The sequence below is a fragment of the Vanessa cardui genome, chromosome 13, assembly GCF_905220365.1.
Source record: "Vanessa cardui chromosome 13, ilVanCard2.1, whole genome shotgun sequence".
In the NCBI taxonomy this organism is placed as follows: domain Eukaryota; kingdom Metazoa; phylum Arthropoda; class Insecta; order Lepidoptera; family Nymphalidae; genus Vanessa; species Vanessa cardui.
Window position 1 is genome coordinate 5,052,794 of NC_061135.1, and position 23,618 is coordinate 5,076,411.

The 23,618-nt window shown below is 33.9% G+C and overlaps 1 protein-coding gene across 1 annotated transcript; it reads left to right on the plus strand.

The window, feature by feature from the left end:
- Positions 1–933: 933 nt before the first annotated feature.
- On the plus strand, positions 934–21,748 carry LOC124534546 (zinc finger protein basonuclin-2). The gene is made up of 2 exons (XM_047110439.1): positions 934–1,097; positions 17,671–21,748. Exons 1-2 carry the CDS (start codon positions 1,089–1,091, stop codon positions 20,851–20,853), a joined length of 3,192 nt encoding a protein of 1,063 aa, XP_046966395.1. The 5' UTR covers positions 934–1,088; the 3' UTR covers positions 20,854–21,748.
- The last annotated feature ends 1,870 nt before the right edge of the window (positions 21,749–23,618 follow it).

Consider the following 23,618-nt stretch of genomic DNA (forward strand, 5'->3'; position numbering starts at 1 on the left):
TTATAGCTTTCTGGTTTACTAGCTTAAAATTAGTTATATATGTATAATGCCTATGACGCCATCTAGTTGAATCCTAATCATCTAGTAATAATATATTATCATATGGTGATACTAGTTCACACGCATATTAACGTACTAAAAATATTCGTAATTATTCGTGACGTAAATAATTGAAGTCTATATAATTCAACTACGTTAAGGAGATACCTAAAACTGAAGCTGCAATACTATTACCCTCCACTGTTTCAGACAAACGCGCATCTCCCTATGCTAGAATGTAATTATGAAACGAGCTTTACGCTACATCCCGCCGACAACGTACAAAATGCTGAAAGTATTCGACAATAAAACGAGTATATTCAAAGGATGAACTTAAAACAGCCAGCAGTCGACACAACCCGCTATATTATCTAAAACATTCGCATTAGTATTACCGCGTCGCAAAATCCTCATCCGCGGCCCCGCGCCTCATCCGCCGGCTCCCTAAAAAGCTGGTGACACCTCCCTCCCACCCTGCACCCGTCCCGCTCGCACTCCCACACCTTCGCACCGAAAGCGACACAGCGCGACACAGGGTGTGCCGCCGAAGACGACAGAAGCGACATTAGCCGCACGCGCTAATATCACCTCTACTGTCCTAGTTTTAGAGCTAGTGCTCTATATTGTGCGACACATTAGAGGACACCTCGTCTACGGAACCAAAACGTCCGATCTACATTAAAATCCACGCTAAATTCGCCGCTATTAACATAGTAGTAAGTAGGAAAACGTCGTGTTTATACTAGTGGCGCTGTAAAGACACAGTTTTTAAATGTCACGCAGTGTAGTCGTCTCTTTTCTTCGAGGTCCTGTCGCATCTGCCCGGCTCCTTTGGCATCCTTCAGCGTGCATGTTCCCCCGCACATCTTTCATCCCGCTCTTCACAGGCCAGTGGCCGGTCTCTCAGACTGTTAGACGGTCGTGTGTGCCGTGTATAGTCACGATATAATTCCGATTATATTTGTATCACGTACTACATGTTGGAGGATTAGATGTGAAATGTACTGTGTAGTGGAGTGTATGGTGTTTGTGAACTGAAAGAAGCATTCATGATTCAGGTCAGTTTATTTTTTTTTTTAATATCGGATAAGAAAAGCGCGATTGATAAATATTGAATTGAACTTCGATTCGTTTAAACCTTTGTTTGTAAATTGATAAGAAGTGATCTGCTTTATTTTTATTGCCTTTGGTTTTGGCATTGCGTTTTCATTGTCGTCTTATTGTTTTAAACAAAAGGGTTATGATCCTTTTGTTATTAGATAACTAACAATAGGACATATTTTGAATGGTCACTGAACATTATTTACCTTATTTATTATAAGCTTCTAAATAAAATATAAATAGATTTAAAAATAATTTTCTATTTAGTGAAGTTTAAAAAAAACAGTTGGAAAAATTTGGAGGACTCTCGATTGCAAATCGCAAAGATAAAGTACGTAGGTGTCATAATGGACTCTCAAATGTTGTTTTAATTAAAATTATTAATGAATGACTTCATTAACTGACGTTAATATTGCGAAAGTAATTAATCGCGATAATTGTTTCTGCATGTGCTATTGTAAAAGGACGTGTAGGTGGGCCTTTTGTGTTTATTTTTAATTTAATCTGTGCTTTTATAATTAAAAAAAAAAGATAAAAATATTTTAGTAAATATGCAACGTATGCTGTTCATAGAATCTCAATTTATTTTCAATACTTCTTAAAATTAACTGAGTATTTATTTAATTTTAACAAGATTTCTCTTATTTCAATTGGGATTTCAATTTATATATAATCTATTAGGCATTATCGTTGACAGCATTAGTAATTTTTCACGAAAGTTAGCCAGTAACCAAAAATGTCTCTTAAAGTGGGTCCAAATATCAAAATTGATTGGAACCAGCTCTTTTGATTGCTTAGTTCAAATCATTTACTCCTTTTAAGTTCTTAATAGTCTGTAATATCGTTTACATGTAGATATTTATCTACTTATTATGTGCCTTGTGGAAAACACAGCATCGCATTATGAAGAAGCAGTGCCTACTCACCTTTATATTTTACTTACGCTTGTGTGTTTTAAGCCGAATAATATTCGTCCTTTGCCTTATTTGTTTGCTCTGTCACCGCAAGGCGGGAACCGGTCTGTCAAAGTCATTGCGTGTGTTACTCGCCGCCTAATTGTTTGTGTTTTTTAATTATAATAGTTTTAATAAGAATTAAAATGAATACTAACGAGAATTTCGTTCCAAACGATAAGGAAAACAATCCGGACGTATTAATATCTAACGAAGACGCTTCTGACTCTGATTCATCATCAGAATCTTCTGTAACGGAGAGTGAAAGACCGTCATTTAAAAGGAGAAGTGCAAAAGAAGACCCTCGCTTAGAGGCTCTCATTAACCAGGTAGGATTCTTATCCAATATTTATATGCATAGTCTCGGCGGCTCGCAAAATAATCAACCTGTTATTTCAAAGAGTTTAGATAATCAGATTGTAAACGATCCCTTTTTAGTTCTTCCTCAAGAGAAGGAGACACTCCTTAATTTAGGCCAGATTGCAGTTGATATAGATGCATCTAAATTAGTAAAGCCAGCTCTTCCGGAGAGGGTTGTTAAAATAAAGTCGCTCCAACATTTTGGTTTACCTACCTGGCGTAACGTTAGGTACTCTAAAACGTTGCAATCATTTGCTGCCACTCCGGGCTTCACTGACCTAGCAATAAACGACGAGTTGTACCACCTCAGTAAATCAAAAGACTACCTAGCCGGTACGGAGAATGTTATGGCTGCATTGTCAAATGCGATTTTTGAAAGTAATGAGTTACTTCGGAGTGGTTTACAGTCTGTAGTTGACTGGGCTTTTAGCTCTCCGGAGGAGTTAAAAGCGTCAACCCTCCTTGAAAAGATTACCTCAGCAGTAGGTCAAGGCACCTCATTTTTTAAGAATTCAGAAAACATTTTACAAGTTGTTTGTGGTAAGCGGGCTGAGTCTATTGAGACTAGAAGGGAGAGATTAATTAAGGAAATTCCTAACAAGTGCATACAGTTGGCACTTAGAAATATTCCCCCTTCAGAATCCTATTTATTTGATCAAATTAAATTAAATACTTTAATTCAAAATTTTGGTGGTCCACAGCATTGGTTAAGTTCACTTACATTAACAGAAAAAAATTCAGTAACCACATATAAAAGGAAATTTCCTTCTAACTCAGCCCCAAACACATTTCCTAGCTCAGCCCCAAAGAAACCCAAATATGAGGCTCCTCGGAGGAACTCAAATTTTCAAGGTAGTGACTTTAAAGCCAGAGGCAAGGGTAAAGGGAGAGGTAAAAAATCTTCCTTTCGTACCTTTGACCAGTCAAGACAGTGACGCCAAACAGGGGTTCAGAGGGGGCCAGTTAAAAAATTTCAGGGAAAGGTGGGAGGAGCTCGGAGCAACACCTTTTATCCTGAAAGTTATATCAGGGTCTCGGATACCCTTTGTTCAAAGACCCCCACTGTTGTTCCCCTCACCAGCAGTAGCAAGGAATTATGCTACAAGACCATCTGCGCAGATGACCTTGCAAATCGAGGAGTTGAAGAGCCTGGGAATATTAGAAAAACCAGCTTCTTTGACTCCCGGTTTCTTCTCCCGGATATTTCTAGTAAAGAAGAGCGATGGTGGCTTCAGACCCATTTTCGACCTTCGCGAGCTGAACAAGTTTGTGAAAACAAAACATTTTCAACTTATCAGCCACGCAACCGTACCAGAATTTCTTCAACCAGGCGACTGGTTGATAAAAGCAGACATATCCCAGGCTTACTTCCATCTACCTATAACTGCCTCCCACAGACCATTTCTGCGCCTATTTTACAAGCAGGAAATCCTTCAGATGACCTCGCTGCCTTTCGGTCTCTCATCAGCTCCAAGGCTTTTTTCAGCAGTCACTTGCTGGGTCGCGGAGACTCTACGCAAGAGAGGGATGCGGATTCTGGTTTACCTCGACGATTTTCTCGTGGTACACCAGAATCCCTCCAAATTGGCATCACAGGCCGCGGAGGCTGTGGAGCTTTTGGAGTCCCTAGGATGGAAAATCAATTACTCAAAATCAGCTCTAACTCCAGTGAGGTCGCTAGACTTTCTAGGGATCAATTGGGATACAGAACAAAATATCATGTCACTTCCAGCCAAGAAAAAGATGTCAATTTCTACTGCCATAACAAGTATGTTAACCAAGCAATGTTGCAATCTTCGAGAACTACAGTGCCTCCTAGGGCAGTTGAATTTTGCATGTTTCGTGATACCAAGAGGCCGACTCCACTGTCGGTACCTCCAGATTTTCTTACGACAGTTTCCTCGCAATCTGCCAAAAGTAAAGATGATCATCCCGCGGAGGGTATTGTTAGATCTACGCTGGTGGCACGGAGCCGTGAGCCTAACAACCCCTATCCACCCGATAGGAGTATCTCATTTTCTGACCACCGACGCTTCAGACATCGGTTGGGGTGCAGTGTTGGACAAGATAACAATGTCAGGATCTTGGGCACCTCAGCAGAAATTATGGCATTGCAACAAAAAAGAGATGTTCGCAGTATTGTCTGCAGTAAGAGCTCAGACGAGGAGTCTCAGAAACTCTCACGTGTTGCTACAGACGGACAACAGAACAATAATTGCGTACATTCGCAAAGAGGGAGGCACTCACTCGATAGGACTACTGTCTCTGACATTTCAGCTCTTGACACTTCTAGACAAATGGAACATTATTCTGTCGGCACAGTATCTCCCAGGCAGGTACAACAGCATAGCAGACAGGCTGTCAAGGAAACGCCCAGTACCCGAGTGGCACCTACTACCTCTAGCTACCCAGGAGATCTTCAGGCGTTGGGGCAGGCCAGACATAGACATTTTTGCATCAAGAAGATCGGCAGTTGTACCAGACTACGTAACCCTCGATTCACGAGACTGTTCCGCAATATTCGTAGACGCGTTTTCAAGAGACTGGAATTACCGGTTGGGGTGGATATTTCCTCCACCAAATCTAATACCAAGAGTTCTTTGTCATCTGAACAGGGCGAGAGGCACATACCTACTCGTGGCTCCAGATTGGAGTCAACCCTTTTGGAAAGCAGATCTCCAGCTTCGAGCCCTGGACGAGCCCATGATAGTGCCCAACTTGCACAGAGTGCTAGTGGACCTGACAACAGGACGTCCACCTCCGCAGATAGACCAGCTAACTCTAAAGGTTTGGAAAATTGGGGGTGGTCGGACAAGATAGCCACATGGTCGCAGGCCGAAAAAGACCTTCTCAAGAAGAGTTGGCGACGTTCCACTCTTGAGACATATGAACCAGCCATTAAGCGATGGATAACTTGGTGTAGCGTTAGAGGGTCAGATCCGAAATCGCCCAGGCCAGAAGAGGTAGCTCAATTTCTTGCTGACACTTTCCTAAAAGAAGGCTTATCTTATGGCACGATGTTGGTTCATAAATCGGCAGTGGCCACATTCTGTGGACAAAATAGTGAGATATCCTCTAATTTTATGGTAAAGCAGGTTTTAAGAGCTATCAACAATTCTAAACCACCATCATTTAAACCACCGATTTGGGATGCTAGACGAGTAATAGAGTGGCTAAGAGAAAACCCCAAGGATAGCTCGTTATTCGAAATAGCAAGAAGGACTGCAACAATTTTACTTTTAACATCAGGACGTAGGCTACACGATTTAACCTTATTAAGAATATCAAAAGAACATTTTGCTGATGACGGTCAAGACATTTGTTTTTGGCCAGTATTTGGATCTAAGACTGATAACGGATCTAGGCGCCAATCTGGTTGGAGGCTTCTACCAAATGAAGACAGTAATGTATGTCCAGTTCGATGGATTCGTCTTTTGATCCAAGTGTCTGAAAGTAGGCGGACAGAAGATATAAAGCATCTTTTCATAACAATCAGAGGTACACCAAAGCCAGCTTCTAAGACTTTAATAGGAGGATGGGTGCGGTCTGTATTAAAGGATGCAGGAATTGATGCCGCACCTGGTTCATGTCGATCAGCAGTAGCCTCTTTGGCTTGGCTAGAGAATAGACCTGTAGAAGAAATTCTAGAAAGAGGTAACTGGAAATCTATGAATACTCTAAGAAATCATTATTGCCGAGAGATTGATACACAGGGACGCGAGCGTGATTATAATTTATTTGATAATTTTAAAGCTATTTAGTGTGATGACTCTATTGTGATTAATATGATCTCAAGTAGGTTTATTAAGCCTTGTGCTATAATATATATAGTTGAACTCTGCCCCAGGGGCCAGTATGTCAAATTTTATTGTTTGTTTCTTATTTTTAATTGATTTATATAATTTATTAATATTAGACTATTCTAATTCTATTTGTTTGTTTTAAGTAATCTTGCAGATGCAGGTTAATAGAAATTGACTGAATTTGGTTTTTTGTTCCTAATGATGTATGCAGAAGGTATTAAAGTTGAATAAGTTAAATTATTTGCATGAGGATAGCAAATGCTAATTTGTAAGAGTTAATTTTCTTAAGTAATAAAAATACTAAGACTGATTTAAGGTTTCATTAGTTATTTTTTGCTCTTATGTTCGAAACATATAACCTTTAAGGCATTTATTATTCTAGGTCTAATTCAACATTGCGTGTGTTTGTTTGTCACCAGCAGATATCAAACACGTCGTCTTCATAATGCGATGCTGTGTTTTCCACAAGGCACATAATATAAACGTTTTACATAACAATAAAACGATTATTATGTGCCGAAAGAAAACACAGCATCGCAGGAAGGTTCTTCCTGGTGAATACTCCAATGACTTTGACAGACCGGTTCCCGCCTTGCGGTGACAGAGCAAACAAATAAGGCAAAGGACGAATATTATTCGGCTTAAAACACACAAGCGTAAGTAAAATATAAAGGTGAGTAGGCACTGCTTCTTCATAATGCGATGCTGTGTTTTCTTTCGGCACATAATAATCGTTTTATTGTTATGTAAAACGTTTATATTTGTTAGAATATCATATACAAGGTTTCGGTGTTTCGCAGATTGAAATAAAACAGAACCCAATTGAGATTGAATTGTGAATTGTAAACAAATTGACGTTATATAAATCCGAAGCCCAGAGAACGCCCATTATAGATTTTTACAAGCTCTTATTTTACATCTCACATTATCGCAACTGTTATTTTGTTATTATTTCAAAATGGCCTCCAAATCAAACATTATTTCTAATGATGTTATTCATCTATCTAGGGATAAGTAGTATATATATAATTGTATTTAACTAATATAACTTTGTCTTTTAACTCTTGGAAAAGAATACATATTTGGTTAAGCTTTTGGGGTAGAATACATTTCGATCAGATGGTAGCTTTGCTAAATATTGTTCTGTAAAATGACGATTAAAAATTTTTCAGCACTTACATTAACATTTCGAACAGATCGCTTGTGGCGCTAACCACATATAATGTTCTACATACAATATATATACTTGTTGTTTTCGTACTCATTATTCTAGCAATGTAAAAATGTATAAAAGTTTCCCGATTATCAGATGACGTCAAAAAGTATGAATCGGTTTTTCATGTCACTAGAAAATATGAGGGAGAGTAAAGCCGAATCTTCATCCTTTATTCATGGTCATAAATATTATTGCGATTTTATAAAATCCATTAAATTTACATAATTGATAGGATATCTAATAATGATATTTAGTTAAGCAATAAATAAGTATCAACTTTATAATAATATCATGTAGTTTTCACGGGTACACGTTTCCAAGCTTACATTAAAACTCATGAAGATTTATACGATGATTTTTAGCAAGAAGTGTATTGTTAAATGACAATAATAACTCCGTTTAAATCCGGCTAAACCGATGATTTAAAAAATAATGTGCAGATATTAAAAAATATTTGTTTTAGTGTGATATACATTCCGGTGTTTTCAACGCTACTTATTATAATTATTTTTATTGTTATCTATAATACATATAAATATGTATTTATATGAGCTTAATTTATATTTATTTTAGTAAAATCTATATGTTTTATTTAGTTTCATATACTACACGTTATAATTTCGACGAATCGTTTTTAAATATTGAACCATTAAGAAGCAATTAAAGACACATATATGACACAAGGTATTACAAATTTATAGACGGACCATTTACGTTTTTGTGTGTCAAAAGTTGTCCGTCTATTTATATAATAGGTATGTTTAAGTTTAAAACATTATGCAGCGCCGTGATTCTAATATGGATGTATGAATGCGTAAGCTCAAACATTTTAGCTTTAAGTTTTTTATTAGATTTTCCAAATAGAATACTTACTTAAAACCATATGACATCAATTCTCGATAATTATTTAATATATTTGTCTCGTCTTTTTTATGTTTATTACATCATAATATATTTTGAGGTAATGTTATTATAAATGCGGAAAAGTGAGGCATCCCATGGGTGTCTTGATCCACTACGAGCCGCCGGCTCTTCGACTCTCATTACACGAAGACTTTACAAATCTTAACATTTTATAATTATGATATGTATGCAAATTTAAGCGTAACCTAAAACTTGGATAATGCGTTATGTTCAGCATTCTTTCAATATATGATTATCGGATACATTTTAATTTAAAGTTTTAAATAATACCTATCGTTCATATTCATACAAATACACCGCATAATTCATTAAAGGCAATATTTTTGAAGGTAAATCATTTAATATACATATGTAGGTACTTATTTCTATTATAGTACAGAATCTCAAAGTTACGAAATAAGTATGTTAAGATTAGGTATATTTCGCTTGTAACCCCTCTGTTTTTGTTTTTTCAAATATAAACATTTGTTATTTTCCTCTGTGTTATACAATTTTTAAGAACTACGAACTTCTAACTCGAGCCATCTTACACATACATATTTTCATCGACAAAATATCCTTTATCATAATAATTACTTTACTACAATAAAGGTGATTTTATGTGAATAATTAAATCTAAGCAACAATTATTTTAACTAACATTTCTATTTGCATTGAAAACTCTTATCTTCTAAGTAAGCGCATTCCATTGTAGACTACATTAATATCTACTATAATAAAAACTAAGCTATATCCAAGAAGGTCATTTATCTATCTTGCTTATTACAGTTTTTTATATAAATACAGTTTTATCTAGTAGGTATAGGTTTATTGAAATAAATCGATACTCGTCAGAAACGCATAGTTTCCGCGGCGCTCCATTAGACAAATTATTTTTCCCTTGCTCCAAGAGCCAGGCTCTACTTTATTATATACGAAGCTTGTTAAACCTTTTGCTGATAGCATTTGGATTTTGACGCAATATTTATATGTATTTATATGTTAATATTTAAAAATGTGCTCAACTAACACTTGTCAGTCTAACAAATTAAAAAAAAATACTTAATAAAAAGCATACAAATTTACTATTTCAAAATAAGGCTAAGGTTACGACTTATATATTTATATAAGTGGTTATATTTGCCATAATATTTTAAAATGATTTTTTACAATCTTAGGTACACACAGCGCCATCTCTTGAAAGTTGCCCAAACTAAAAAAAGCTCTACATTTGCGTATCTTCGAATACCGTATTTAAATATTTATTGATGCATAATATATAGCAATTATAATATAGAAACGAGGTTTATTTTAATCTATTCCAATTCGAACAACTTTCCACTACCCTCACATTTCTGAAATCAATGATAAATCCGAGCAGGTACGGAACAAGTAAAACGCATTTGTGGCAATGTATCAATATTATCGGGCTAACAAATAATAGCCGTAACTAATTCCTTTATTTATACCCCCAGTGACACTAACAACGCCTACTGATTCTATCATAAACTATGTATATATATTTCGTAACGCGGCTCGAGCTAAGTGTGAGCTATAAATTATAAATAAGCAGTATACATGTTATAAATAATGAATAGACTAGTTAATGCCCGCGGCTTCGACTGGTTTCCGATATGGAATCGTTGAACGATGTTTGATGAACCGGTTCTATATTTAAGCTTCAGTAGTTGAAATGTGAAACTCTATTTGATTATTTATAATAGTTTAAAATGACGCCGATCGCATGTCGCTGTTTATTCTGAAAGGGCTTTTGTGTTCGATTCCGATTTACGTTCGTTCATTCGTTCGTAAATCTTGGATGACAAATCGTAGATATGTATACTTGAGTATGTTATTGCTATATATTTATAAATATTCTATTATTTTCTTTCTTGAACTCATTTACAATTTAAAATAAATTTAAAATTACAAATTGCACCGCCTGTTTTTTGTTTTAACTATTCCAATATTCCAGATATAACAAAACAATACGTATGCTAACCAAAATAGATAGATACCTTAGAAGAAAATAACCCCATTGCTGTTTAAATATTTCAATACATTTTGAAGATCACTGTTGATTTGTAATTATTATAAGAGTTCTTCAGTGACAGATTGATTATAGTGTTGTGAAAAGTATCGAATCTAACTCAGAGATGAAACCGTATCAGGAATGATACTCGGCCACTCTTACAAACACATACCTAACATTGGTGTAGCGCAAACAGCCTCCAAAAACATTTCGTCCAAATTTAACTGACATTATTAAGAGTAGATAATACTCAGGTAGTGAATAATTACCTATGAGAATATTTGTCTGTATGTACACGCATTCTTAGCGTGTTCGCGGTTCACATCGAAATATAATTTATCTTAGCATTTGATAATACCTACGTGCCCTTTTAGGCTAGATTATTTGTTGGGAACTTATTATAGATATTTATTTCAAAAGCAGATAACAATTACACCTTAGGCCGTTTTGGCATTTGTTTGTGAAACTTAGATACCAATACTTATTAATAATATATATTTTTTATAACATACATACATATATAATATAAATAATATATTCTACATAAAATTGAATATATATTGCGTACCGACAGCAAAAAAAATATTGCACAATAGTTTTAAGCCTTGCCTAACATGGAAACAGCTGTTTCCTACATTTAAAATTTGAATAATTAAATTAATTATGAATATTACTTAAATTATTATAAAAAAATATCACAATTATCATATAGAAATCGATTTGAAACAAACATTCATATGTATTATTAACGTCATCGAGTCATGAGTCACAATTAACTATTAAGCGATAAATTGTTATTGTGAGACGAAATTTTAATTACTTGTTGAATTATTAGGTGTAAATTGCGAGCCGAGGCGTGAGGCTAACAGACTGAGGTAGGTCAAGTGACACGTACAACAAATACGTTTCAAATATCACAGGTTCATATCGGAGATACATAAATTGCAATTTTATGTAAGTTGAATTATAATGTTCATACTTGGAAATAAAGTATAGTCTAGAATACATTTCCTAGTGATGACGCTCTGTATAAGAATTAGATATATTACATTCAATTTAACATTAAATATATTTTATATTATTAGTAAGTACAAAAAGTTTTTCTACTTTGTCAAATTCTCTCTCCTTTATAACACTGTAATATTATTATGTTATGTAATATTTATCTATTGATATATATATTATTAAAACAATATTAACTACTATGAATAATTGTATTATATTAATTATTAGCTTTGATACTTTACATTTAAAATACACCAAAACCAACCAAATTAAAATATATATAGAATAGAATCCATAACTATTCCAAATGAACTATCAAAATTTTTAATATTTTCCCTATAAATATAAATGGAACAAAAGTCTCCAAATGTGAGTGGTTTTTTATTGATAACAAAAGAAAATACTTTAAGATTCTTTTTTTCTATACAGCCATGATATGTAAAATCTTTTCACTTGAAAACAATACTATATGTCCCATACCAAAGCCTGTAATCACACTGACTATTTCATGTTGTAATAGAACTAGGTATATTGAATTAGGTAGTAGGTTATATGTTGCACAAAACCAAACACACCTGCACGTCTGTGATAAATCGTGATGATTATAGAGTGAAAATGATTTAATGATCGTTACTGTTATTAATAACGCAGTTATTATCAACAAATCAAATACAAGATAGCTCTTATCCAATCCCTTACAAACACTTTATATTATACGCGTCATTTAACCGTGTATGAATGTAGATTATACAACTGATTTTTTAATAATGGAAATTAACAAAGTACATCAGAATCTATGAAAAATAGGTAATTATACTAAGATCTCGGTATTACCCAAACACAAAACAAGTATGTTTTCTTAATTTTGCAAATGTTTTTTGCGAAATATTCTAAAAAAGGCAAAGGTTATTCAACCGGATCCATTGTCCGTTATCAGTAACAACCCTTATTGTTGGCAGCGTGCCATACTTATCTATGTGTCTCACATACGGTCTATTTCAAAGCCGCCATCCTTTACGGTATGCCGACATTGTGTAAATTGTATGGGTGTAATAAATTCGCACAAAAACACAGGATTTTTTTTAACTCGACATTTGTTTCGTCGTTATCTGAACTTTCATGGAACTCTTTGAAATGTTTGCAATTTGTGATTTGTATGCGAAATATCGAATAACTCTTAACGAGTCACAAATAGATATTTTTTTAAACCCATACAAAGATATTCAGGAAAATGTTAAATAAAAATCTCTTTTACTTACTTTAACAATTTATTTCGAACTTAATCGATGAGAATATTTTAAAAGTAGTACATAATATAATCAAAACATATTAATATAAATAATAACTTGCTTAAAGCCATAGTAGGTAAATTTTCAATCGCCATGTACCTACTAAGAATTTATAGGGAAGGTTATATCTTATAAAAATTAGAATTAGATAAATATAAATCATCTATAACCCATTGCTAGTACAAAATAAAATAAAACTTAAATATTTTTGTAAATTATACGCACTACATATCAATAGATCGACATACTTTAAATTTCGCTAAACTTCAATTTAGATATATAGGCAAGGAACCAATAAAGAATATATCATTATCTTAATCATTTAAACTATTGAAGATACTAAATATATGTCTGCCGCTAAGTACTTGTTTATTTATACCTACTAAACAGTTACTACAACAAATTAACATAACTTAAATTGTGTTTGAATTTTCGTTAAAACACGTGTGACGATATTATTATTAGTCCGGGTCATACCAATTTCTTATCAGTAGGTGTACCCTAGACAGGTAGGCGGCTATTGTTATCAGGTAGAAGTCAAGGGTCAACCCTACCCCACCATCGGTGGCGTCTGATCTCCGGGTGACACAGGATTAGTTGGTCATGTCACAGTCGGCTTAGCTTTTAATCTGGACGTACGTTTCGCAATATTTAGTGATTTTAATATTTGAGTTTGTGTGTGTTGAGTTTTGAGTTAACAAAATGAGTGATGATATTGACGATAATTTGAGTAAGTTAAGTCAGTTCGTGAAGCGTTGGTGGGAAGATGATTACCAGAAGGTTTGTTTAGATTTTATTAGAAAACGTACTTCCGTTTGTGTACTATAAATATAAATGTCCTATACAGTATGTAGGTATATATAACATAAGTATTTATAGTTTTTCGGTCGCTTTGATTTAAATTGAAGCATAGATATCCTACCTATATATGTTAATATTGTTAAATTTCGAAAAAGTTACAATATGTATGGTTTGGTATTAATTCAAAATAATTCGCCACCATATTTGGATTTTGGTGTAGGTGTTAGGTACTGTTTATTCTAAGATAAAACGTAACATAAGTATATGCTTTTACAGAGTATAATATATAGCTGTGCCAATTTTCATTAAAATCAACTAATCGTTTATCCCTCCCTAAATCCCTCCAAACTTTTATGAGTAAGATAGTCCGAGCCTTCTCTCTTTATTTTTATTATCGGAAATTGATGGGTTTATTTTTTTAAATTTTCAAGTAAACGATGTAATTAAAACATTACGTTATAATAATTAAGAAAAACCCAAATTAAAATCCAATGAAATAAAGTCATATAAAATTAATAACTGAAAAATTTACAATTCGATATTCAAAAATATATAGAAATTCTGAAAACCTTTGCCAACTTGAAACTTGTAATTCTAAATCAAAACTTCAACACCTCACAACATAAGTAACACGTACCTTATCCAATATCAAGCATCTTAAGGACACTCCTAACTAAAGTCAAATCGATATTTGACCTCTGCTCGTAATCCAATTATTATTAATACCCATAAACGCTACGAGGCGCCTTAAGCCCAGATTAAGATAAGCTCTCCATACTTGTCCACGGTATATCATTACACGTATTAACTTAAACGACCGCGGAGATAATTTTATATAGAATCTAAATTGTATCAAAAACTTATAATGGGATGGGATGATATACCGTGTCGTTGTAATGATAGACCGTACTTACGTAGGATATGTTTATATGTTGAGAGACATTTACGGATGCATCCGGCTTATTAAATAAGCTAAATAAATATCTAACTGCGGCGCTAAAGCTTCTTTTATTACTATATGCAAAGGGAATTAAATTTTAAGCCATTCTATAAAAAAAGTAATAATTGAAGATACTATATACCTATTATAAAGCGCAAGTAACTCTGTCTGACTATCCATATATCTAGCTTTCACGCCAAATCTACTAGACCGATTTAAATGAAATTTGGTACACAAATAGTCTAAAGCCTATGAAAGGACGTTACGTTGTCGGAAACAAAGAGGTAAGATCTCTTTGTATAGCAATCTTCAACGTAATATATTAAGTTAATTTGTAAATATATTCACAATCTACGCGAGCAAAACCGCAAGTATTCGCTAGTATTCAATATAGTGTATGAAAAAACAAAAGTATCAATACAAGAGTGTATGTAAATTTTATAAATAGTTTTAAACTAGAGATATAGTAATAAGTAAGTACTTATTATGTTTTGTAATCCAGACTTTGTTTTTGTAAAGTCAATAGAAAAAAAAATACGCAAGTTTTTTTTTGTTGTCTGTATTTGCTCATTCGATTCATTCATGGCGATAGTAATATGTTAATCATATTAATAAACAGCGCCCACCCACGCCATCAAGTCGTTGTCGAACGAACGACAAATATTGATAAACTGTCCCTGATTTCGACATAACCTCGAATTAATGTAGATACTTTTTGAATGAATGAATGAGAGTGAATGGTTGGCATGAATAATTAAATGATAAAATGATTATATTTTTTTAACATTAAACTTTCATACTGATAGCATTATTAACTACAGTTTGATCGTCGTCTAACAAATTGTTTAAAATGCAAAAGTTTTGACAATTTTGTTTTTTTATTGTGGGTTCTTGAGTATTTTTCGTTCTTATTATTAAAATCTGTAATAAAATATCGATACGAAATTAACACCAATTTTATGTACATACACGTAGGTATCTACTATATTTATACAACGTGCAAGCACACCTCAATTTCCGAACAATTATATTCTATTAATGATTAGTAATAGAGGAATTATCCAACATAGCCGTAGTAGTATTTATCTAGTTACGGCCCCCACTAATTACATGATAGGTATAGACTTCATAACTAACTTCATAATGTAAGTATAATGTCACTAGATTGGTAATTGTTATTAGATATACGAACCTATAAGAATATTTTGCTATAAATCAGAATTTTTTTATTTTTCGATCCATTCGAATTTAAGTGTTAATTCAAATTTTTTTTATATCAACGGCCAAGTCATGCGTTCTTATTTTAAATATAAATAAAAAAATCCTTACAAAATCTTTAATTTTTTTTAAGTAGATCGTAAGCATACTGTCTCTAAAAATTAATGTAATGTAAAGTTAAATTAAGAACATAAAAAAAATAAACCGTTGCGTCATGAACGGTTGATTGGTACGTAGTTTAAATGTCCCATAAAAACAGACCAGACCAATCTCGTCGTTTTCTTCGCCCATCATAAAATTCCCAATGACTTATATTCAAAGATTATTAAGAAAAAAGGTAAAACAGTGCGCTTCAAAGTATGGAACCTGTTTACTCACTGCACGTATCATACACTGAACAATATGGCATGTCACGACAGCGAGCCAAAAGCGATCATCGCGGAATGACCATATAAAAAAACGAGACCGTCGTCAATGTAAAATATACCTTAAAACGTTGAATTATAGCTTAATATCATTTGATGTAAGCTATGAAAAATCCTGTGAAATATGTCCGCTTGTCCATTGCTCTGACGGTAGGCGTGGGTCAAATACGAGGCATATTTAATATTGCGTTGTTTTTATTTAAAAATGGTATTTAACAGTACGTATTAAGGTTTAAATATAGTTTGTTGTTTATTTGGTCGGTCAGTCACCTCGGCTTACCATCGCGACTTTAGTCACTTTTTGTTTTGTTTTGCTCACTACGTGTGGGAATTTTAATACATACGCTAAACTTATTTACCGCTGTAAATACTTGAGTATCGTAAACGGAGCAACCATCAGACAACAACCCCAAATCGTTTATCTAAACAACGACATCGAAATAACAAAAAATGAAATTTTAATCTTTACACAAATCATGAAATTACTTTAAAACCGCCCTCAATTACATTCGATCACGAAACGTATACTTTACTTAAACGACACTTTATTATCGTGCATTTATCCGTTTTGTGGCATTAGAAAATAATTCGTGGAGACTTTTTTTTCGAGTGGATTATACGAAATTGCCGACGCGCCGGCGCGGCAAATGACAATATAATTTTCCCCAGAAATGTATAATGATATGGCCGCCCCATCGCTTACACGAGTTACACGGTATAATCGAGTGACAAACGATTTTTAAAACGATAATCAACTCTTTTTAAACACGGAAACGCCTGAAGCGACATTTTGCTTAAACAAAGCTTAATTTGGTTTTTATGTTCATTTATGTACTATAGTATTTTACCCTAATAAATGAGTTTCAATGTTCATTAAATTTATAAATTTACGACACAACCCTAAAGTTTATTATTAAAAAAAACCAACGACCGAATTTCAAAAGTTTACACATATGTATGTACAATACAGTACATTTATATTGTACTTTCTTAAAGTTATCACATTGTTGACTATCATTAACATTATATTTTGAAACTTAATTTTGACAATAATAGCCAAATTAAACTCAGCTTAAGGAGTGGCTATATTAACTGAAACTCGAGTTTGACAACGCGAACCGGCCCCGAATACTTACCAAATGAATAGTAATTTAGTTTTCGGATTAAATCGTTCCGAACACGCGACAGAAACCACTTTTCTATTCTTGACTCGACTCGAAACCGTCATTTTACACAATTTTACCCAATTGCTCTCCGTTCTCGGAATTAATTCGATATTAGTCTTTGAAAACGCAAGGTGTGGTTTTGTGTCGACCCGATAGTTAGTTTGAAGATACATTAGAACAACCTGTCTTTAAAATAGCTCTAGACGGTATCTCATATGAATAGGCGGATACGTTGAAATTAATTTAATCGAATCGAGCTTCGCGTTGTTTATAAGGCTATGATTTTAACTGATTTAGCATAAGTATGATACAAACATCACCCCGTTAAATATATTATCCAACAATCGATTGGATTAGATTTTGTAATTAACTTTTATTACTTATGACCTTTGTTAATAAATTTCTTACAATTGTTACAGGAAACGCAATCGGGCAGCGCGGAAAGATGGAGTGGATGCGGTCCAGAGCACAACTTGGCGCTCCAACAAATTCTCAAACTACAGGAGGCCAGAGCTCTTCACAAAACTTCTCTTCTACCGATTTACAAGAAAAACGGTCTTCCATCACCTCCGAAAGTCAGCCACGACTACGAACAAATCAAAGATAAAAATATGGAAAACAACGAGGAACTAAAAGCCATCGATCAATTAAAACTTGAAGCTGAATTTAAAAGACTCATGGAAAGTTCAGGCAAAGATGTCAGAAATGATGAATCTTTCAAATATTTCCAACATATTATGGACGCTAAAAACAGTTTCGATTATTTAAAAGCTGCTCAAGAGAAGGAAGCTAGAAATCATTATTTTGATAAGGATTTGAGTGTTAAGACAGAAAAACTATCACCCAACTATAACCGATATTCACCCGAGCAAACGCACTCACCGCAAAGAACCTCATCTGCGGAAGCTTCCCCAAACCATAGTGTCCATCTCTCTACCTCATCTAGTCCTCTCTCAACTACTAGTCCTGTTAATTCATCACCCTTAAACTATTTACAAAATATGCAACCATTCGATTTTAGAAAACACAAAATCAGTGAAAATCATACTAAAGATGAAAATAGAAAACGTAGTTATGATATGACTTCAGCGGAGAAAGCAGCAATGGATGCGATGCGAAATCAATTTTTTAATTTCCAATTACCAAACAATATGCCTATTCCACCTATTTCATTACCTTCTTCATTTTCACACCCGGCAGCAATGGTTGCTGCTTTAAGCCAAAATCCAATGGGGTTGGCATCATTACAAGCACTTCTTCCACAAATATCAGGCAAGCCTTCAGAACCAACCGATAATAGAATGAACAATGCAATGAGTAAAACGAGATCTGAAAGCTTACGAAGTGAAGATGACAATGTCCTTAACTTAAGTAAAGATGCCTACGTGGAAGCTGCACAAAAAACAAGAGATATGATGTTGGGTAAATGCATAAGCCCACCGAAGAGACAATGGGGTGCATCTCAGATGCCATTAAATTTAGGCACACATTTTATAAACCCCGCTACCGGTAAAAAACGAGTTCAATGCAACGTGTGCCTTAAAACGTTTTGTGATAAAGGTGCTTTAAAAATTCATTTTTCGGCGGTACATCTAAGGGAAATGCACAAATGTACAGTTGAAGGTTGTAGTATGATGTTTAGTTCTAGAAGGTCGAGGAACAGACACAGTGCCAACCCAAACCCAAAATTGCATTCGCCTCATTTAAGAAGGAAGATCTCGCCACACGATGGAAGAAGTGCTCAGTCACACCCTGTATTAATTCCACCACCTGGGGCAGGCTTAAACATGCCACCAGTAATAAGTTCCATGCATCCATTTGGATCATACCCTCTGCTAAATCCATCTCAAAATATGAGATCATACGCATCAAACATACCCTTAGATTATAAAAATGGCCTTAATTTCTCGCCTACAATTGATCAGGCTCATCATTTACGACGTGAATCTAGTTCCGTAGAAAATAAAGATCATGAAGGACAAGGGGAATCTGATGAAGATGATGGTATTGTTGTTGTCGCCGGTGACGATGACGATGACGACAATGATCAGGTTGAGACCAGTGATTACTATTCTAATCTCAATAAGTCAACTGGGTCCGCAGATGAATCAGAAACAGAATATGACCAAAGAAGCGTAAGTGATAATAATGAAAATTCAGATACAGTTAAAGACGTTGCAAGTCCTGAAGTAATAAAACGGAAACGTAAAAATCTTAATCCTACTAGACTTAAAAATAATTATGTAATTGATAGCAATGACTTTGAAACCAAGAACGATGATCAAAACCAAGACGAAGACAGAGCTTTAAATTTAAAGAGAGTCAAGTGTGAGGAAACTGACGTTGAAAATAGCAAATATTCGGTTCCTTATGATAAAGTTGAAAATCTTAAGATAAAACAAGAACCTCAACCAATAAAACAGGAGGCAACTGACATAAATTATTGTGCCCAAGATTTACGAGTTAAAGAAGAACCCGCTGATAAATTGGATACTAATAAAACAAACGAAATATTTAACCAGAGCAGTGATCACTTCTCTTCTGAAAATTCTTTGAAAAGACTAGAAAGCTTATCGAAAGGAGACTTTCCTCACATTCCAAAGAAAGTCGAAACACACCACCCTTCGGGTCCTTTTAATCCAAGCGTGAACGAAGGTATTGACTATTCAGATAGATCTCCTTCGTCGTCAGTTTCAAGCTATGAATATGCATCAGATGACAACCAAGGTCAAATCTATGGCCACTTCGACAACGGCTTCTTTGTAGTTACTACAGATGTTCCAGTAGATATGGATAATCCTCTTAAATGTAAAGTTTGTGAAAAGTTTTTTCAAAACATGTATATTCTAAAGACACACTACCAAAATGCACATTTAAAAGTGATGTACAAATGTAACACAGATGGTTGTAGAGCAGCTTTCAATACACGGCGCAGCAGAGATCGTCACAGCGCAAACACTAACTTGCATAGGCGAATACTAGTCGAAGACTTGAGAATATATAACGATCTGCGTTTGTTAGATAAAATAAAAGAACAAATAGAGCAGATTTCAAAATTAAACGAAGACGAAAGAGCCGTTCCTTACATCGAGTCACAGAAGTATTATCGTGCCCGAGATAGTGAAAAATTAAAAAGTCATTTAGGGCAAGTGCCTTTCAGTGCTCCATACCCACCTCTTCCTCTGCCGGAATCCTATTTAAATGGACGTGATATGTTTAGTCAGCATCCTTTCTTATTCACTCCGTTTGGTATGCTCCCAAATTTTCCACCTTTACCATTCGGATTTCTGCCACCCAGTCTTAATAGTTTTGGTTGTCAAAATTACTCACCGCCTTTGGCTCAAAAAGTCAACTACTGCGTCGAAGATGAGGCGCCAAGACCAAACAAAGATGGTTTCTATTCGTGCCGAGGTTGTAGGGAGTGTTTCAAGGACTTGTCTAGTCTGAAGATGCATTGTGAAAGTGTTCATGTACAATTATTGCATCGGTGTTCAGTGAGCGGATGCAACGCTGCATTCTTCTCAAGGACTAAGAGAAATATCCACAGCGAAGCACATGTTAATCGACGTCAAAATGGCAGGGTCCAAACGAGTCTATCGTGACCCCGCTACTCGTAACCAGTGTTCACAGACTGTTAATTACAGATTATCCAGTGCATTTGTGATTTCACCTAGAATTAGTAATAGTACTTATAAATAGTATAGTTATCTGTATACCCAGTACCTTCAAATTCTCAGCCCAATACGCAAAAGTGGAGGGGTACCTGGCGTAAATTATTCAATAATACGTAATTTGTAATATCGTTTAAATAGCTTTGTATATATTTGAAAATTATATCTTTGAACTTTAATTCATTATGTATTTAAGCGTATTTCGAATCTTAATAATGTTAATTGTAATTAATTGGTATTAATAACATGTTAAAAAACAACATTCCATAGTAATAATGTGCAATATAACTGTATATAATAGCGTAATGATGTACAAAATTATGGCAGAATTTTAAGTAGAGATCTTTTTTCATTTTAAATGTAAAAATATTGTATAGATACATAATCTGAAAATTTGGCATTTACACAAAACTTTTTGACGTGACGTCAATTATATATAACGATATGTTATTACCTAAATTAAATATAAATACAGCGTGACTTTTACCGGTACTATCCTATCATACTGTATTGTCATCAGGCATTTGTAAAATGGCTCAACTGTAATGGATCATTTGTATTATATTTATTGCATATCCTAAGTCTTATCTAGCTATTTTGGTGCTAAACAAAATTTTAATTTGTTCTCTGTATATTCTATCGTATCTAATTAATATCATAATTATTTCAAATAGATATTGTATGGTTAGTGTGAATTTTGTTACATAATTTAAATTATAGGAACCAAAAAGTATTAATTATTAAGACGGGGTTAGTTACAGCTGCCCTCTGAGAAGCATGTTATTCTTCCTTTTGCCAAACATTAATAAGTATAAAATAAAAAGTTTAAAGCAATTACTTTTTTTATTTATTTAATTTGTGTGAACTCCTAGCAAATCCTTTCGCACACCCAGGCTAAAATGTTGTTAGTAGTAAAAAGAAAAAATAGTTAATTAAAAAAAAAACACATAACATAATCAAATTAATAAATACCTAAAAATTAATAAAGAATATACAAAAATATATACTGCATTGATTAAAATAGGTTTCTTGTAAACAGTCCAATATTGCAAACATTAGATTAATTATTGAAAGAGGTTACTCATATTTATCATTATGTAATATACAACAAAGTCTAAAAGATAGAGTGATTTCCTAGAAACGTTTTTGTATTAAAACATTGACAATATAGTAAAGAAACACTGATAATTTTAGAAGTTTATAATGTGATGTCGTAAATAAATAGTATCAGTGTTGCACCTGTGCGCAGCCGGGGCGGGTCGCTAGTAGATTTATATGTATAACAAAATATCCAATATCACTATTTTGTATATTTTATACAAAATGATTATGATTCTAAAACAATTTAACACTTCGCACAACAAACTATTGTTTATCTGTGCTCAATAACGATGACATTTGATGACACACTATCGATTGTAAACATTGAAGTATCAACAGTTCAACTCCTGTGACATTTCCGTCACACGCGACATTTCACTGTCACGTGTCACGCGTGACATCGCGTGACATCGCGTGACGTGCCTTGATCGTTAATATTTAAACGTCCTATTATTGAACGACATTCTATCGCCTTTAAATTGAATCAGTAATAGAACTTCTTGGTAATTAGGAATAATGATTGCGGCCTGTTTTTAAACTAAACATTGATTGAAAAATTAAAATTATTACTAGGAAATATTGTATTTTATGGCTAGCTGAGCTATTAATCTTTTTTGTCAAAGTTCAATTATAGCTCAATAGTTAGGGGGATAGGCGTCTTGTGGTCTAAAAGTAATAGATTCGATTCCAAACTTTTCAGATTATTTACACTACACTTCTCTTTTCGCTAAGAAATAACTTTATCACTATGTGATACTTTTTTCTTCGGCTAAGGAATTTAAATAAAATGGATTTATTTCGAATAACTAATATGAATTAATTACCTAATACGAAATCGCAATTTAGGATGAAATCTAATCAATGAAATAGCCCGTAGCTGTCTTGTATGAAGAATATACCTACATACATAGATTTCTTTACATAATGCTTTGTGTAACTAGGTACTTAGGTCAATAGATTACTCAAATTTTAATGTATCTATTAAAGTTGCGACAGGAGTAGCTTGTAAATCTCGTGAATCGTCCGTGTTGTTTCCGACTGCGTTGACATAATAATTGATTGATTAATAGGTAACTAAGGTGACCATTCGTCCCGTGTTTTGGTGAGACAATGCAACTTTCAATCAGCTCTCATTGTTATTAAAAATAAATCATACCTACATGTTACATTGAGAACATTTTAATGTTTTTTTTTAAATGACTAAATGTCATGATCAAATATCACGTCAATTGCTTCCAATGTCATTAAATCAAAAGGTCTTAAAAGAAAAACTTGTAGTTTCAAATTTTGTCCTTTATAAAATAGCAATGTCGTTGACGTGACTTATCGCTTTATTCGTTTAATAAATGGTCATCGTCCATATCTGTTTCCACCTGAAACTAAAAACTGAATAGCAATATGCAATACAAAAAGAAACAGACGTAACTTACGACCATTTAACAGTAGAATGTATTGAAATTGATGACAGACTTAATTCTTGACATCTGTAAAAATTTTCACGTGTTTATGTGACTTTAATTCAATTATTAAAAAAAAAATGTCCGTCAATAGCCCTATTATTCTGAAAAGAAAAAAAATCAGGAATAACCGTGTGT